We start from the raw sequence: 18800 nt of genomic DNA, 5'->3' as shown, positions 1-18800 counted from the left end.
CAGGTCATGCAGCCTTCTCCTCCTGCCATTTTGTTTTCAAGGTGGTTGCACAGAAGGACCTCATCCTTGAAGCCTTCTTGTCTGAGCTTCCCTTCCTGCTGATCTGGGCAGGACCTGTCCCTCACTGAGTCCTTGGTAGGCACCTTGCTTTTGTCTCTGTCACTCCCACCCTTTTTAAAGGCTCAAATGCCTATTCCACAAAGCTGGTCATGTAAAGGGTTCTCTGTGAATCTGTGTATAAGACATCAGCAAGAGGTTGCCAGGCTGGATCTATAGATTGGGCAGAAGTTCCAGGAGGCCAAGAGGCCTCTCCCAGCACTAATGCTTTACCCAGTACATTTGCCCTTAAGGTTTTCTGCTCAGGCCTCTGATCTGAAGCTGCAGGTGTGACCCTCCCATGCTGGGTTCAGAGGCTCTGGCGTCCCCTCATGCCCAGCCCAGCCGGTGACAATCCTTGCTCCCACCACTTTCTGGGTTGATTATGCATGGCCTCCAAATCTCCAGATATGCCCCTGTCCATTTCTAAAGATGGAAAGGTCAGATCTGAGGTGTAAATTCCTGGTCCATGGCTTCTCCTTATGTCAACACCTCAGTCATGAGATTTAGACCTCACTATTTTTTCCCTGAACTTTCAGCACACTTATTTGGGACTTTACCTAACCATCCTCAGTACTGCCTTCCTGGCCACTGGCCAGGCCCAGTGTTAGGAAGTGAATCTCACTAATTTCAGTTCCCAAAGTGACCACAGGTCATTTTCCAGACCACAGTGTCTACTCTGTCTAGCCTGCTCCCTTGGTGTTCTTACTTGCAAAAAAGGGATGATAGGGTCCACCAGTAAAGTTATAAAGCCCAAAATAAGATCACGTGACTTGGGTGGTGGCCCCTCTTTACTATACCAAGAATGTGGCTCCAGCTACTTCCTGAGGGGAGAAATTCCAGGACAAGTCACTCACTCCTCCTCTTGTCCTACCCTTGCAGGTAGCTGCTCCTCAGCATCTAGGTGTCCTTTCTGAGGGTGGGGCCAGGGCCTGTTTTGTGGCCATGGGATGGTGCATTCCCCATCTGTTCTTTATGATAGATAATCTGCCTCTTCAAACAGAGGAGGCCTGATGAAGGGCTAACCTTTTTTTTTTTTTTCTTTTACTTGCATATGGGTAAAGGTACCAAAGCATACCGGATCACTGGGCCCTACTCACTGGGAAGCTCCTGCTTTCCCTCTGCTCTTTCTTTAGACTCAGCTTTCTTCCTCCCCTGGCTCTGCTACTCACACCGCTACTGAATGCTGGTGGTTTTCCCCTTTGCTCAGGTTCTGGGGATGTGGATGTAGAGGGGAGGAACCTGGACTCTTATTGCTAATCCCTACTTGTGGGGAGGCAAGGATGATGGGCACATTCCCTAAACTGCTGCTCATTTTCTACAAAAATATCTGGACAAAAGCACAGCTCACCTCTAGGAAGACCCATTTCCTTCTGGGTCTATATCTTTCCTATTGATATGACTTGGGCCCTGTTTCTTGTGAAATACTCATTCACTGCCCAGCATTTTTTCTCTTTTGTCAAGCCTTTTCACTATAGCAGGAGATTACAAAATGCCTGAACTGATGGAGGGGAACAGGTGGGGACAGAGCCACTGTACACAGCCACATCTCCAGTGGGTACCATTCCTATAGACTACAACTGAAATACCTCCTCCTGAATTAGGCAAACATGGGGGCCCAGATGTGGAGAGAAACCTCAGTGCTCTATAAGGAATCTATAGAAGTCCAAAGAGAAAAGATGGCACATGGTGACATAGGTTACTTATGGGACTACTGCCTGGTTGATGCTTCAGAGGCTCCCAGGGTGGCATTATCATAGTAACTTTATTTACCCCAGTCCTGGCCAATAGATCTCTGACTTTGATGTGCAGCCTGGGGAGCTCATTCAGTGCAGATTAGGGTTGTAAGATTCATCAAATAAAAATACGGGATGCCCACTTAATTTTGTTTGTTTGATTGTTTTTTTTTGTTTATTTTTGAGAGAGACAGAGAGAGACAGAGCATGAGCAGGGGAGGGGTAGAGAGAGAGGAAGACACAGAATCTGAAGCACTCTCCAAGCTCTGAGCTGTCAGCACAGAGCCCGATGCAGGGCTCAAACTCAAACCACGGCTCATGACCTGAGCTGAAGTCAGATGCTTAACCATCTGAGCCATCCAGGTGCCCTAATTTTGAATTTCAGGTAAAGAATGTATTTCTAGTATATGTACCCCATGCAATGTTTGGGGCATACATGCATTAAAAAGAAATCGTTTGTCTGAAATCCTAATGTATCTGGAGTTCTGTATTTTATCTGGTAACTCCAATGTTGATTTCCATGCTTCTTCCTTCAGATGCTAATCCAGTGGATTGGGAAGTGGTGGGGAGCCAGATCTAAGCATTTTAACAGTTGCTTCCAGATGATTCCAGTGTGAATCATCCTGAACCGCATTGAGAAATGTCAGTTAAGACTAGGATAGAGAGCTTCCTGGAGTCCCTGGGAAGCTGAGGCTGGAGTTTGACTCCACCTGGGAGTTCTGGAAATGAGACAGTGGTTGACCAACAACTTAGTCTCTGGAATGTGTACAGTTTGTGCAGTATGGTTTGCACAGGGGACCCACCCATGGGCTTTCCTGGAGGAGGCAAGGGGACCCCCAAGGAAAGAGGCCAGGATATGCTACCAGGCCTAGGGGCTGCAGGAGAAAGGAGGCCAGCAGGGAGCCATGGAAGAGCCCATGAAAACACCACCCTAAGAGTCAGCAAGGAATGCCTCCTAGGCCCAGAGGTCAGGAAGCTGATGTTTGGGCTAGCTCACCTTTATTTGCACACTCTCCCCAACTTTGATCCCTGCCAGGAGTGAAAGAGCAGCTCAAGATGGGGGAAGATGAGCAGAACCAGAGGTGAGTAAGGCCCATGTCCCTAACTGGACCCAGACTGGGAGAAGGAGACTTAACAGTCAGATTCAGCCTCTGGAGTGTGACAAGGGTTTATATATTCTAATGCCTAAACTGAAACTGGGTTTGGGACTCAAGTGCCTGTAGGACTATCATCTCTGAACAACCAGAATGTGTACCTAGAGCTTTTTTTTTTTTAAATCAGGGAAGAACAAATCATCCCTGCTGAATGGAGTTTTAAAAATGGTGGGGGACACAAATAAAGCTGTGGTTTGATCACAATTCATGCATTGCACTTGTTCAAACATAACAGTTGCATTACCCGTTGTGTTCTTCAGTTGCCTTTACAGTTGGTGGGAAAGGTCTGACTGAAGCTTCATGATTTCTCCATTTACACCAGTTTGCTGAACAGTGACTGTGGGGAACATACTCAACCATACACGCATGGGCAAGTCACCTCAGTCAAGGAGGCTGATGTCTGGTATGACTGCCATGCTTCACCCACTGCCACCCACAGCCCCCAGCTCTCATGACAGATATGGCCAGTTGATCATAACTCCTCTCTGCTGAGCCAAGATTTGGTCATAATGTGGCCATTTAGGCAGCTGTTACCAGGTGATCAGACAAAACCCATTGTCATTGTTGGAGTATGACCTTTATGGTTGCAAGAGCCTCACCAATATCCAGTAATGACATCGTTAGAGACTTTGGAGGATGTTATCTGGTCTCCTCTCTGATATCCATGCAGGGACTTGCATCCCCTAAAAATTGTGCCTACATTTATATTGTGCTATATAATTCAGGAAGTGGTCTGCATGTTATACTAGAAAGTGATTTCAGTAAAAGGCAAAAGATTTATGCGATCTGAAGAGAAACCAGAGTATCCAGATGGCCAACAAGCACATGAAAAGATGCTCAACGTCACTCCTCATCAGGGAAATACAACTCAAAACCACACTCAGATACCACCTCATGCCAGCCAGAGTGGCTAAAATGAACAAATCCTGAGACTATAGATGCTGGAGAGGCTGTGGAGAAATGGGAACCCTCTTGCACTGTTGGTGGGAATGCAAACTGGTGCAGCCCCTCTGGAAAAGAGTGTGGAATTTCCTCAAAAAATTAAAAATATATCTACCCTATGACCCAGCAATAACAATGCTAGGAATTTACACAAGGGATACAGGAGTGCTGATGCATAGGGGCACTTGTACCTCAATGTTTATAGTAGCACTTTCAACAATAGCCAAATTATGGAAAGAGCCTAAGAGTCCATCAACTGATGAATGGATAAATAAATTGTGGTTTATATACACAATGGAATACAACTTGACAATGAGAAAGAGTGAAATATGGCCTTTTGTAGCAACGTGGATGGAACTGGAGAGTGTTATGCTAAGTGAAATAAGTCATACAGAGAAAGACAGATACCATATGTTTTCCCTCTTATATGGATCCTGAGAAACTTAACAGAAGACCATGGGGAGGGGAAGGAAGAAAAAAAGGTTAGAGAGAGAGCCAAAACATAAGAGACTCTTAAAAACTGAGAACAAACTGAGGGTTGATGGGGGGTGGGAGGGAGAGGAACGTGGGTGATGGGCATTGAGGAGGGCACCTGTTGGGATGAGCACTGGGTGTTGTATGGAAACCAGTTTGACAATAAATTTCATATTAAAAAAAAGAAAGTGATTTCAGAAGTCAGACATAATTAGCTTCAAATCCTGCCTCCTCCACTTCTATAAAGGGTCTTGGGCAAGTTCTTTCTCCTTTCAGAGTTTCCGTTATTTCTACACAGGGTATAAGAGGACCTATCTATTAGGTTTGACAGGATCGGGCTACAGTCACAATGTGTCTTAGTCACTTCTGGCTGCTATAACAAAAAAGTTGACCCTTGAACAATACGGGGTTAGGGACACAGACCCGCCTTGCAGCCAAAGATCCCCATATAACTTTGACTCTTTAAAAACTTAACTACTAATAATGTACTGTCCACTGAAAGCCTTAACAATAACATAAACAGTTGATTAACACATATTTTGTATGTTATGTATATTATATACTGTATTCTTATAATAAAGTAAGCTAGAGAAAAAATCTTATTAAGAAAGTCATAAGGAAGAGAATATATGTTGACAGTTTTGCAGTACTGTATTTATTAATATTGTAAGTTTACATCATCTGTTTACAAGATGAATTATTTGTCAGTGCCTACATCAACACTGTCTTATATGATATAAAACATTGTAAATATTATAAATATTACTAACACTAGACATCAAAAATGAAAATATAAGGTGAAAAATAAATTCATATTTCTTTACAGGTATAATGATCCATGCATTGAAGCAGCAATATGATTGCTTTGTAGCCTAGTATAATTGATATGATTGTATCATGGTAGCCTTGCTTATACACTAATGAGTGAATTGTTTTAAATTTTTTATGGCAAGTAGTATTATAGTCATATTCATAATGCAGTATTAATAACATTGTTACAGTTTTTTTAAAAACCACTTACCTGTGATGATATGCAGTTTCTCCAATTATGAGAGAGGAATACTGTACAGAAATGTAATTTTTTGAAGCAAAGTTTTAAAACAGTAACAAAGCTAACACATGATTAATCAATATTAAATATCACTCACCTTATGCCTATGTAGGAGAGGCTATACACTTCCATACAAGTCTTGCACACAATGTTCTAGACAATGAATACTTAGGCAATGATGATGAACAAAACAAAATGTCTTGTACAGATTTTGCCTTACAGTTATTAGATTTTCACACACACACACACACACACACACACACACACACACACCCCACTGAAAGTTTATTAACTATATGGCATGATGATTATTTACTATTCATTAAGTGGAAGTGGATCATCATAGAGGTCTTCATCCTCATTGTTGTTCATATTGAATAGGCTGAGGAGGAAAAGGAGGAGGGTTTGGTCTTGCTGTCCCCGGGGGCGATAGAGGCAGGAGAGGTGGAGGAGGTGGAAGGGAGACAGGAGACACAGGCACACTTGGTATAACTTTATGGAAATACAACATAATTTCTGTCTGACTTTTTTGCTATTTTTCCCCCTCTGAAAATGTTTCTATATTGTACCAATACTTTTTTTCCTCCACTTGCTTTAGTTTCAGTGGTTGTGTCATGGAGGGGTGCATGTTGAAAAAGAGTCAAAAGCAGTCTTCAATAATAAGAATGCTTCTGCCAGATTGTCTAGCTCTGCTTCTTCTACATCTTCTTCCTCATTATCTGGCACTGGGTCAGAAGCACCCTCTCCATCAAGTTGTCTTCTGTTGATTCCTCCAGTGTGGTGTCAATTAGCTCTTGAATTTCTCCAAGATCCGTATCTTAAAGCCTTTCACTCCTCACTTTTTTTTTCCCATATCCACAATCTCTTCCATGATTTCCTTGATTGGTTGTGCTGTAAATCCTGTAAAGTCATGCACAACATGTGGACAGTTTTCTCCAGCAGGAATTTATTGTTTTAGGCTTGATGGATTTCATGGCTTTTCCTTTAACAATGATAGCATCTTCAATGGTGTAATTCCATCAGACCTTCATGATGTTCTATCAGGATTCTCTTTCTTTGATAATCATTTACACAGAGTACCATGTGTAGTGAGCCTTAAAGATCCTTATGACCTCCTGATCTAGGGGCTAAAATACATATGTGTTTGATGATAAGATCACTTCTAGGCCTTTGGTGTTGAGCTCATGGGCCTCTGTATGGTTAGGAGCATTTCCAGTCTCAAAAGAACTTTAAAAGGCAGTCCCTTAGTGGCAAGGTATTTTCTGTCTTCAAGAACAAAGCATCGATGGAACCAATCCAGAAAAAAGGTTTTTGTTGTCTAGTCCTTCTTGTTATACAACCAAAAAACTGGAAGCTGGTGTTCATCTTTTCCCTGCAAGACTCAGGGTTAGCAACTTATATAGATAATAGCAGTCCTGATTATAAACCCAACGTTGACATAAAACAGTAGAGCTAGCCTATCCTCCCTGCCTTAAATATTGGTGCTTGCTCTTCCTCCATAGTAATAAATGTCCTTTGTGGCTCCCCCAACTCCCCGAATGGGGCAATTTCATCCGCATGAAAAAATCTGTTCAGGTGGGTGTCCTTTTTTTTTTTATGTTTTATTTTTTAAAATTTACATCCAAATTAATTAGCATATAGTGCAACAATGATATCAGGAGTAGATTCCTTAATGCCCCTTACCTATTTAGCCCATCCCTCCTCCCAAAACCCCTCCTGTAACCCTCAGTTTGTTCTCCATATTTATGAGTCTCTTCTGTTTTGTTCCCCTCCCTGTTTTTATATTTTTGTTTCCCTTCCCTTACGTTCATCTGTTTTGTCTCTTAAAGTCCTCATATGAGTGAAGTCATATGATATTTGTCTTTCTCTGACTAATTTCACTTAGCATAATACCCTCCAGTTCCATCCACGTAGTTGCAAATGGCAAGATTTCATTCTTTTTGATTGCCAAGTAATACTCCATTGTATATATATATCACATCTTCTTTATTCATTCATCCATCGATGGACATTTGGGCTCTTTCCATACTTTGGCTATTGTTGATAGTGCTGCTATAAACTGGGGAGTGCATGTGCCCCTTCAGAACAGCACACTTGTATCCCGTGGATAAATGCCTAGGAGTGCAATTGCTGGTGGTAGGGTAGTTCTATTTTTAGTTTTTTGAGGAAACTCCATACTGTTTCCCAGACTGGCTGCACGAGCTTGCATTCCCACCAACAATGCAAAAGAGATCCTCTTTCTCCGCATCCTCACCAGCATCTGTTGTTGCCTGAGTTGTTCATGTTAGCCATTCTGAAGGTATAAGGTGGTATCTCATTGTGATTTTGATTTGCATTTCCCTGATGATGAGTGATGTTGAGCATTTTTTCATGCGTCGGTTGGCTATCTGGATGTCTTCTTTGGAGAAGTGTCTATTCATGTCTTTTGCCCATTTCTTCCCTGGATTATTTGTTTTTTCGGTGTTGAATTTTATAGGTTCTTTGTAGATTTTGGATACAGACCTGTTATCTGATATGTCGTTTGCAAATATCTTCTCCCATTCTGTCGGTTGCCTTTTAGTTTTGCTGATTGTTTCCTTCGCTGTGCAGAAGCTTTTTATTTTGATGAGATCCCAGTAGTTCATTTTTGCTTTTGTTTCCCTTCCCTCTAGAGACATGTTGAGTAAGAAGTTGCTGAGGGCAAGATCAAAGAGGTTTTTGCCTGCTTTCTCCTTGAGGATTTTGATGGCATCCTCTCTTACATTGAGGTCTTTCATCCATTTTGAGTTTATTTTTGTGTACGGTGTAAGAAAGTGGTCCAGGTTCATTCTTCTGCATGTCGCTGTCCAGTTTTCCCAGCACCACTTGCTGAAGAGACTGTCTTTATTCCATTGGATATTCTTTCCTGCTTTGTCAAAGATTAGTTGTCCATACGTTTGTGAGTCCATTTCTGGGTTTTCTGTTCTGTTCCATTGATCTGAGTGTCTGTTCTTGTGCCAGTACCATACTGTCTTGATGATTACAGCTTTGTAGTATAGCTTGATGTCTGGGATTGTGATGCCTCCTGCTTTGGTTTTCTTTTTCAAGATTGCTTTGGTTATTTGGGGTCTTTCCTGGTTACATACCAATTTTAAGATTATTTGTTCTAGCTCTGTGAAGAATGCTTGTGTTATTTTGATAGGGATGGCATTGAATACGTAGATTGCTTTGGGTAGTATCAACATTTTAACAATATTTGTTCTTCCTATTCAGGAGCATGGAATCTTTTTCCATTTTTTTGTGTCTTCTTCAGTTTCTTTCATAAGCTTTCTATATTTTCCCTGTATAGATTTTTCACCTCTTTGGTTAGATTTATTCCTAGGTATTTTATGATTTTTTTGTGCAACTGTAACTGGGATCGATTCCTTGATTTCTCTTTCTGTCGCTTCATTGTTGGTGTATAGGAATGCAACCGATTTCTGTGCCTTAATCTTATATCCTGCAACTTTGCTGAATTCATGAATCAATTCTAGCAGTTTTTTGGTGGCATCTTTAGAGTATGTCATCTGCGAAGAGTGAAAGTTTGACCTCCTCCTGGCCAATTTGGATGCCTTTTATTTCTTTGTGTTGTCTGGTTGCAGAGGCTAAAACTTCCAATACTATGTTGAATAACAGTGGTGAGGGTAGACATCCCTTTCTTGTTCCTGACCTTAGGGGGAAAGCTCTCAGTTTTTCCCCATTGAGGATGATATTAGCGTTGGGTCATTCATATATGGCTTTTCTGATCTTGAGGTATGCTCCTTCTACCCCTACTTTCTTGAGGGTTTTTATCAAGAAACGATGCTGTATTCTGTCAAATGCTTTCTCTGCATCTATTGAGAGGATCATACGGTTCTTTTCCTTTCTTTTATTGATGTGATGAATCATGTTAATTGTTTTGCGGATATTGAACCAGCCCTGCATCCCAGGTATCCTGCTTGGTCGTGGTGAATAATTTTTTTAATGTATTGTTGGATCTGGTTGGTTAATATCTTGTTGAGGATTTTTGCATCCATGTTCATCAGGGAAATTGGTCTATAGTTCTCCTTTGTAGTGTGATCTCTGCCTGGTTTTGGAATCATAGAAAGAGTTTGGAAGTTTTCCTTCCATGTCTATTTTTTGGAACAGCTTCAAGAGAATAGGTGTTACCTCTTCCTTAAATGTTAGGTAGCATTCCCCTGGAAAGCCATCTGGCCCTGGACTCTTGTTTTTGGCAGATTTTTGATTACGAATTCGATTTCCTTACTGGTTATGGGTCTGTTCAAATTTTCTATTTCTTCCTGTTTCAGTTTTGGTAGTGTATATGTATCTAGGAATTTGTTCATTTCTTCCATATTGCCCATTTTATTGGCATATAATTGCTCATAATATTCTCTTATTATTGTTTTTATTTCTGCTCTGTTGGTTGTGATCTTTTCTCTTTCATTCTTGATTTTATTTATGTTGGTCCTTTCCTTTCTCTTTTTATCAAACTGGCTAGTGGTTTATCAATTTTGTTAATTCTTTCAAAGAACCAGCTTCTGGTTTCATTGATCTGTTCTACTGTTTTTTTGGTTTCGATAGCGTTAATTTCTTTTTTTTTTTTTCAACGTTTATTTATTTTTGGGACAGAGAGAGACAGAGCATGAATGGGGGAGGGGCAGAGAGAGAGGGAGACACAGAATTGGAAACAGGCTCCAGGCTCTGAGCCATCAGCCCAGAGCCTGACGCGGGGCTCGAACTCACGGACCGCGAGATCGTGACCTGGCTGAAGTCGGACGCTTAACCGACTGCGCCACCCAGGCGCCCCGATAGCGTTAATTTCTGCTCTAATCTTTATTATTTCCTGCCTTCTACTGGTTTGGGGTTTTATTTGCTGTTCTTTCACCACTTCCCTAAGGTGTGAGGTTAGGTTGTGTATCCGAGAATTTTCTTCCTTCTTTAGGAAGGCCTGGATTGATATATATTTTCCTCTTATGACTCTCTAATGGGGGTCCTCCATGCTTCCTGGATTCTAATGTTTGTGTCTTTCTACCCCATAGTGGGACTTGTGTCCCACTATGATTTGCTCACATAAGCCTTCTACACCTATTTCTGTGTCTTCCTCTTCTGGGACCCCTATGATTTTGATGTTGTCCCTTTTTAATGAGTCACTGATTTCTCTAATTCTTAAATAGTGCTCTTTTGCCTTAATCTCCCTCTTTTTTCTGCTTCATTATTCTCTATAAGTTTGTTCTCTATATCGTTGAATCTCTGTTCTGCCTCAGCCTTCCTTGCCACCACGGCATCCATCCATGATTGCAGCTCAGTTATAGCATTTTTCAATTTCATTCTGGCTATTTTTCACTTCTTTTATTGCTGCAGAAAGGGATTCTAACCTATTTTCAACTCCAGCTAGTATTCTTCTTCTCACGATTCTAAATTTTGGTTCAGATATCATGCTTGTATCTGTGTTGGTCAAATCCCTGGCTGTCGTTTCTTCGTGCTTTTTCTTTTGGGGTGAATTCCTTCGTTTTGTCATTTTGAGCAGAGAAAGGGTATTCATGAGGTACAAAAATTAAAATAAAAAATTTTAAATTAAAAAAATATTAAAATTAAAAAATTAAACACACACACACATAAATCGAATAAATGATGCTAGATCCTAGGTGTTTTGGTATGGGTGTTGAAAGTGGCTTGATAGATTAGAGAAAAAAAAAGAGAGGGGATGAAAAAAAGGAAATTGTTTGAGACTTTGAAAAAGTAAATACACTGAAGTATACTAAAATGAGATGATGGGAGTAAAGTAGAATTTGAAAAAATTTACACAAAAGTAAAGAATATAGTATCAAAATAGTAAAGAAAAATATTTTTATCAGAAATTGAAAATAAAAATGAATTTTTTTGTTTCTATATTCAAGAAAAGGAAAAGAAACAAAAAAGAGGAAAAAAGAAAAAATAAAAAGGCGATTTTTTGAAAATTTGAAAAGGTGAATACACTGAAGTAGACTAAAATAAAATGATGGACGTAAAATAGAATTTGAAAAAAATTACACAAAAGTAGAGAATATAGTAGAAAAAAAATTAAAGAAAAATATTTTACTAGAAATTGAAAATAAAAATGAATTTTTTCTTTTTCTATATTCAAGAAAAGAGACAAAAAAGAGAAAAAAAAGAAAAAAAATAAATCATTTGAAAATTTGAAAAAGTGAATACACTGTAGTAGACTAAAATAAAATGATGGAAGTAAAATAGAATTTGAAAAAATTTACACAAAAGTAAAAAATACTGTAAAAAAATATTTTTAATAAAAATTGAAAATAAAAATGAATTTTTTCTTTTTGTGTATTCAAGAAAAAGAAAAGAAGTGAAAAAGAGAAAAAAAAAGAAAATCGAATAGATGGACCTGCTAATAGATTGAAACAGGACTGAAATTACTTGTTTTCCCCTAGAAGTCAGACTATGAAGTGCTTTATAGTCCGTAAACTAAGTAGGAGGTGAGACTTGTGTTCTTGAAGAGCGAGGTTGGCCCAGTTGGGCGGGGCTCAGTGCAATGGCTCTGTTCTTTACTAGATGGCTATGCTAGCCTACTGGGGTGGATTGTTGTGAGGCTTGCAGGTGCATATGCACATGCATGGGAGTGGTGAAAATGACGTCACCCATGTACCCAGTCTGTTCTGGATCAGCAATCGTGCACCCATCCTCTGTCTTCAGCTCTCGTCCACTCCCCCCTTTTTCACTCTCCATGACCAAGCCCCAGGCAATACCTCTCTCCCGAGTTTTGTCTCAGACGTGGCTGCCTTCCCTGGCCCCTTACTTCTGAAAGACTGCGGCTTTGACCCATTCCGCCCCTCTGTGGGAGGGTCTCACCAAGCAATGGCTGAATGAGCAATGGCCGAACATTGGCTGTACCCACAAACGCTTGCTGGAGCCTTCTGCTGCCGGTGCCCCGAGACTGTGTCAGGTGCCAGCCTGCCCCAGAAAAAGTTCAAGAGATTGTGTAGCAGCAGCATTTCAGGGATTATGGAAAATCACAGCACACAGCTGGCACCAGGCTTCACCCTTAATGACCCTTTTCCAGCACCAGCAATTGTAGCCATTTTCTGGGGTCTTCTGGGACCAGGTGGCTTCAACAGTCTCTACCAAATGTCCATCCAGCAGTGGAACCGCCTTTCTCCGTGTGGCCCGAGAACCTCCCAGACCCCACTCTGTTCCTGGGGATACACCCTTCCCACCAGAGCACTGCCAGGTATCTAGCTGTGGAGTTGCAGCCTTTGCACTTCCCTTGTTTACAGTCTTAATGGAATTCCAACCCTCTTCTTTCTCCTTTCTCCCTTTTTAGTTTAGTCCCTGCGGCTATTTCCAATTTATTACTTTCTCTCCAGCTGCTTTTGGGGAGGGGTGCTTTTCCTGTGTTCTCCCCCTGGTCTCCATCCTCTCTCCACCCGCAAAAGCACCTTCCTTCCCGCAGCTTCTCACTCCCCAAGTTCACTTGTCAGCACTGCATACCTGGTGAATTCTGTGGTTCAGGTTGTGCAGATTGTTGTGTTAATCCTCCAATCAGTGTTCTAGGTTTGCAGGATGGTTTAGTGTCGGTCTGGCTGTATTACATGGATGCGAGATACACAAAAAACTTCCATGCTGTTCCGCCATCTTGGCTCCTTCTGGTGGGTGTCCTTTTCTTAATGCCATCTAGGAACTCATCTGCTGCTTCTTGGTCAGCAGAAGCTGCTCTCCTGTTATCTTGACATTTTTTAATCTAAACCTCTTTTTAAAATTATCAAACTATCCTTTGTTGGCATTAAATTCACCAGCTTTAGATCCTTCACCTTCCTTTTGCTTTGTTGTTATATAATGACATTGCTTTTCCTGAAATCATATTAGAGGCTAGAGACATGCCTTTCTTATAGTAATCCTGCACCCATATGAAAGCTGCATTTTTAATATGAGATAAAAAGGCACTTTGCAAAAAGTTCAAGATTTTTGCACCTGCTGGCATAGCTGCAGTGATGTCTTCACGGATTTCCTTTTCTTTTTGTTACAAACGTCCTTATGCTGGATTCATTTATCTTGGAAATGGCGGGCAACCACACCTGCACATGTCAGCGTATGATACATTTGAAAGAAACTTTTTCTTGTAATGTCATGACTTTTTTTCTGCTTCTTGGGATCACTATCAGTATCACTAGTAACACTTCATATGGGTGCATAGTGTTACTCAAGGTTTACAGTATTGCACTAAACATAATGAAAAATACACAAGAACCATGAGAGATCACTTTTTACTGCAATATACAATTTGCTGGAAAGACAACAGCTTACATGGAAATAATTGGCATCACAGCATTTTAAGTGGATACTCCCAACACTGGAGCTCACTGCAATAGCAATGGGAGATGGTTATGAAATTATTACAGTAGTACAGTATACAGTATGGTTAATTTTGTGCAGTTATGATTTAATACTGCATTTTTATGTTTACTTATTATTTCTTATTTGACTGTGAATTGTTCCATGTATGGTCTATAATTTTTGTGTGCCTATGCTTTGACAAATTTTAACCTTTTGTAAGAAATATGTGTGTATTTTATAGCAGTAAATGATAAAATAATCTGGTATATACATATGTTATGTGCATTTGTGGCACACCAAATTTTTAAATTTTTTTGATATTTCTAGGCTATGCAATTTGTCTGTTTTTCCAAATTTTTGCAAATCTCCAAAAATTTTTCCACAGCATTTATTGGAAAAAATATGTGTAAGTGGACTTGTGCAGTTAAAAATCCATGTTATTCAAGGCCCACATGTGCCCTAGACTGAGTGACTTAATCAACAGATATTTATATCTCATAGTTCTGGAAGTTGGAAATCCAAACTCAGGGTGCCAGTATGGTTGGTTCTTAGGGCTCTCTTCATGGTTTTCAAACAGCTGCCTTTTCAGTGGGACCTCACATGGCAAGTGAGAGATCTCTCCCTGTTTCTTATAAGGACACTAATCCAATTCACGAGGACTCCACCCTCATGACCTAATTATCTAATTATCACCTCCAAATCCTGTCACATTGGAGTTAGGTCTCAACAAATGAATTTGGAGGGGGATACACACATGCAGTCCACAACTGCATTGTAATGCATCCCAAAGATGCTTACTGTGATGATGCAGTAGTGTTCTGGAGCCCAGTTTACAAGTTAATCACCAACTTTGCATTTTTGGTCAGGGGAAGATCATGATCATTGTCCTAGGTATACAGTCTCTGAGGTCATCTTTACATCTAACCCTCTTGGATTCTGAGTGAGGTACCTGGCGTTGTGGAAGGATAAGGCACTGGCTTGTTCTGATGGCTTCCTGCATGTCAAGGTTTTGCATTTCCCATCACATTTAATCTGGAGAACAACTCTGTAAACTAGACCAAGTTATCTCCTTTCCTCATTTCACAGCGAAGAAAGCAACCTAGGACAAGTTAAGGAACCAGACCAGATCACAAGTTACTGGATCTAGGGGTTAATTTTATGTGTTAACTTGATTGGATCATGGAGTGCCCAGATATTTAGTTAAACATTATTTCTGAGTGTGTCTGTGAGGGTGTTTTCAGATGAGATTAGCATTTGAATTTGTCCATAGAATAAAGAAGATGGCCCTTCCCAATGTGGGCAGACATTTTCCAATCACTTGAAGGCCTGAATAAAACAAAAAGGTGGAAGAGGGGAAATTTTTCTCTCTGCTTGATTATGTGAGCTGTGACATCAACCCTCGGCCCTCCGACTTACACAATTAACCCTCTGGATCTCAGGCTTTTAGAGTTGGAGTAGAACTTACATCACCATTTTTCTTGTTTCTCAGGCATTTGGACTTGGACTAGAACTACACCATTGGCCTTCTGGCTCTCTGGCTTCATACTACATCAATGGCTTTCTTGGGTCTCCGGTTTGCAGATGGCAGATAATGGGACTTCTTAGCCTACATAATTGCATGAGCCAATTCCTTATAATAATAAATCATTACATGTTTGATATATAATAGCCTATTGGTTCTGTTTACCTGAAGAATGGTAATTACTCTAAATATGCCAGGATCCAAACCCAGTTCTTCCCAGCTCCAAGTCCATTACTACTCCACATTGTGCTTTTAGACATATAACCATAGTTAATTTTCACATTATTTTGGCTCATGCTCTGGAAAAACCCATGAGGAGAGAGGAAAAAAACTTTGACTTGCTCAAGATAATACAACTCATCAGGAAAAAGCACACCATTCCCATGTCAAACTACCTTGAGTGGGAGGCCAGCCTTTGTTCTCAGGGCATTCATTCATTCATTCATTCCAACTATTTATTGTCTAATATGTACCAAGCAATTCTCTAAGAACTAGGGATGTAGGAGTAAATACAAAATGAAAAGCCCTTGCCCTCACTAAGGTTATAGTCTAGTGGAAGAGACAGAAATTAAATAAATCCTGAAGATATAGACTCTATCAGATGATCATAAGTGCTATAGGAAAATAAAGCAGGGAAAGAGTATAGGGAGTGCAGATTGGGGAAAGTAGCAGGTGTTTTTAACAGAGTGTTTGGGGAGGTCTAACTGACAAGGTGACAGAAGAGACCTTAAGGAAGGAGGGAGCAAGACTTGTACATAATTGGAAAGCCTTCTAGGTAGCTAGGGAGACTTGCAGGTAACTGGGGATTCTTGTAGGTAACTGAGGAATATTGTTGTAATCTTGTAATATAATAAGAAATATATGTTGTGGTCTTCATCTGGGTCCCTGGACAGAACCCTTAAGATCTTTGTAATTTATTAAGTCTAAGAATAATAGAAGCATCTTTGTTTTAATATGTGGTTCTCGTCATGGCCCCTAAAGTAGCTCTCAGGTGATAAAGAAGAAAGGAGTGTCTCTTTTTTTTATCCATAACAAGCCTTTTTCAACCATACCTGAGTTTATGTTAATATGGTGACTTGAAAAACCCCTTAGGATAGAGAACTGATCTCCTGATTAGAAGATCTCCTGATTAGAAGGTTAGAACTTACAGCCCCAGAGCTGGAGATTGAATTAATCACCAGTGGCCAGTGATTTAGTCAATCATGCCTACATAATGAGGCCAACATAAAAACTTTAACTGAAGGAGCTCAGAGAACATCTGGGTTGGTGAACATATGATGGTGCTGGAACAGGGGCATACCTAGAGAGGGCCTGAAAACTTCATGTCCCTTCCCATACCTTGTTCTATGTATCTTTTCCATTCGGTAATTCCTGAGTTGTATTCTTTATAATAAATTAGTAATAGTGAGCCAAGCACTTTACTGAGTTCTGTGAGCTATTCTAGCAAATTATTGAAACTGAGGGGGGGGGGTCGTAGGAACTCCTGATTTATATATAGAGGGTCAGTCAGAAGTGTAAGTGACAACCTAGATTTGTGATTGGCATCTGAAGTGGATGCAGTGTTGTGGGACTGGCCCTTAACCTGTGGGGTCTGCACTAACTCCAGGTAGTTAGTTGTCAGAATTGAGTTCAACTGTAGAACACCCATTCAATATCCACTAAAAACTGGTGAAGTGCTTGATGTGGAAAAACCCACACATCTGATATCAGAACTGTTGTGAGAATAAAGGAAAATAGGAGTTCTTATTTTATTCGTAGACAACAGCTACTTTAGGCAGTTGGCACTTCCTTATTCAACCTCTCATATAGTCATTCTTTAAATTCTTTACAAAGACTGTTGTACCTGGAAGAGATAGTGTGGTAGCTATAGAGTAAGTCAGAGTAGAGGGAGAGCATTTTGAGACTGTAGTTTATTTAGAAGGTTTTAAGGTGGAAATGACTTGAACACATTTAAGTGGGGATGAAAAAGATGTGGAAAAGAAAAGGAGCATGAGGACGAGGAAGGGAGTATATAGTTGATAATATCAGATTCCTAAGGATGTGGGAGGATGGCGACGTTCAGAGGACACGTGGAGGGGTTATCTTTAATCAGGAGGCATTGCTCCTCTTTGGAACATTCTAGTCCTATTTTGCACAGTAAACACCCTCTTCTTATTTTCCTATAGTACTTCGGACAATTGCCAGCCTCCTTTTCCAGCTCTGCTTCCTCTGTATGATGGTAAATGTGGGCAGTTCTTCCAGGCTCAGACCTAGGCCCTCTTTGCTTTTCTCTCCACACCTTTTGAGCGGACAATCTCATTCATTCCGGTGATTTCAATAGATGGATGACTTTCCAACTGACACTTCTACCCCTAATTTTCAAATCTGTACTTGTATCTGCCTGTTCATCCTGTATAGCTCATCAATCACATTACTTTTATATTCAACCTCTTTAGTATCTCTCAATTGCATCTGTTTCTTGGTAACTCCACTGTTACAGGCTGAACTGTGTCCCTCTTAAAATTTGTATGTTGACGTCCCAACCCCCCATATTTGGAGGTAAGGTTTTCAAAGAGATGCTTAAGTTAAAATTAGGTCTAATCCAATATGACTTGTGTTCTTATAAACAGAGAAAGATGGTTACCAGTGCGGACATAGGTGGGGGATGGTTGAAAGAGGTGATGGGGATTAAGGAGTGTACTTGTGATGAGCACTGGATCATGTCTAAAAGTGTTGAATTGCTATATAGTACACCTGAAACTAATATAACACTGTATGTTAACTACACTGGAATTAAAATAAATTTTTTTCAAAAAAAGGGAGAGATACCAGGAGTACGTGTCCACAGAGAGAAGACCATGTGAAGAGGCAGCAAGAGGGTGGCCATCTGCACACCAAGGGGAGATGCCTGGAACAGACTCTTCCATTATCGCCCTCAGAAGGAAACCAATCCTGCTGACAAACTTGACCTGGGACTTCGCCTCCAGAACTGAGAAATTTCTGCTGTTTAAGCCACCCAGTATGTGACACTTTGTTATGGTAACTTTGGCATGCTAATACACCCACCCTCTTTACTATTTTAGGCCACCACCATCTTTCATCTGCATTTCTGGAGCCACTTCTTAAATTTTATTCTCTTTTCTAGTTTCATCCTCTCTAAAATAATCTCTGTGTTATACTCAGAGTAATCTTTTCATGCATATGTGACTATATGACATACTTTCACTCCACCACTCTCCCCATTAATGTCACAAGACAGTTAAATATTCCAAAAAGTCAGAGAGGGCTTTGAGATAAAACATATGAAAACTTACCTAAGGAAGTTTTGATGCCAAAGCAAATGGTAGACTATGTGGCTCCTCAAGAGGCTCAGAGTCAAAAGCGGGAAGGGAGTGTGCAGATACAAGTTTGCCTAACATGGTATCTCTTTATTCCCCACTGCACAGGGAATACAGGGAAGGATTGGTCACACAGATTCATTAAGCCAGGCTTTCCTGCATCCCCTGTTTCCTCTCTAACCCCAGGCTTACTATGATGTC

At 40.5% G+C, this 18800-nt stretch overlaps 1 protein-coding gene and 1 long non-coding RNA gene across 15 annotated transcripts in view; one reads left to right on the top strand and one right to left on the bottom strand.

Moving 5' to 3' along the window:
* LOC102900749 (serine protease 55-like) overlaps positions 1–18800 on the top strand; it is a 59596-nt gene that overhangs the window by 2318 nt on the left and 38478 nt on the right. For 2 of the 14 annotated variants that reach the window (XR_006596557.1, XR_006596556.1), the window contains exons 1-2: positions 2171–2914; positions 18081–18280. The exons of 1 other annotated variant lie outside the window; for it this stretch is intronic. Coding sequence is in view for 5 of the 13 variants with exons in the window: in XM_045055634.1 (XP_044911569.1) it covers positions 2889–2914; positions 18081–18280 (226 nt within the window). In the remaining 8 variants the exon portion in view is untranslated. Of the gene's footprint in view, positions 1–12; positions 136–2169; positions 2915–18078; positions 18281–18800 lie in introns of those variants that run through there. 11 more of the 14 variants (XR_006596553.1, XR_006596552.1, XR_006596555.1 and 8 more) reach the window with 8 other exon arrangements.
* LOC109498879 lies at positions 13675–18788 on the bottom strand. The gene is made up of 2 exons (XR_002155854.3): positions 18576–18788; positions 13675–13786 (listed from the first exon to the last, which is right to left on the bottom strand). It is a non-coding gene; the product is annotated as an uncharacterized LOC109498879 (long non-coding RNA).

Source organism: Felis catus, chromosome B1 (assembly GCF_018350175.1).
Source record: "Felis catus isolate Fca126 chromosome B1, F.catus_Fca126_mat1.0, whole genome shotgun sequence".
NCBI classification, from domain to species: domain Eukaryota; kingdom Metazoa; phylum Chordata; class Mammalia; order Carnivora; family Felidae; genus Felis; species Felis catus.
The sequence above is the reverse complement of the archived record's forward strand: the minus strand, read 5'-3'. Positions and strand labels throughout refer to the sequence as shown.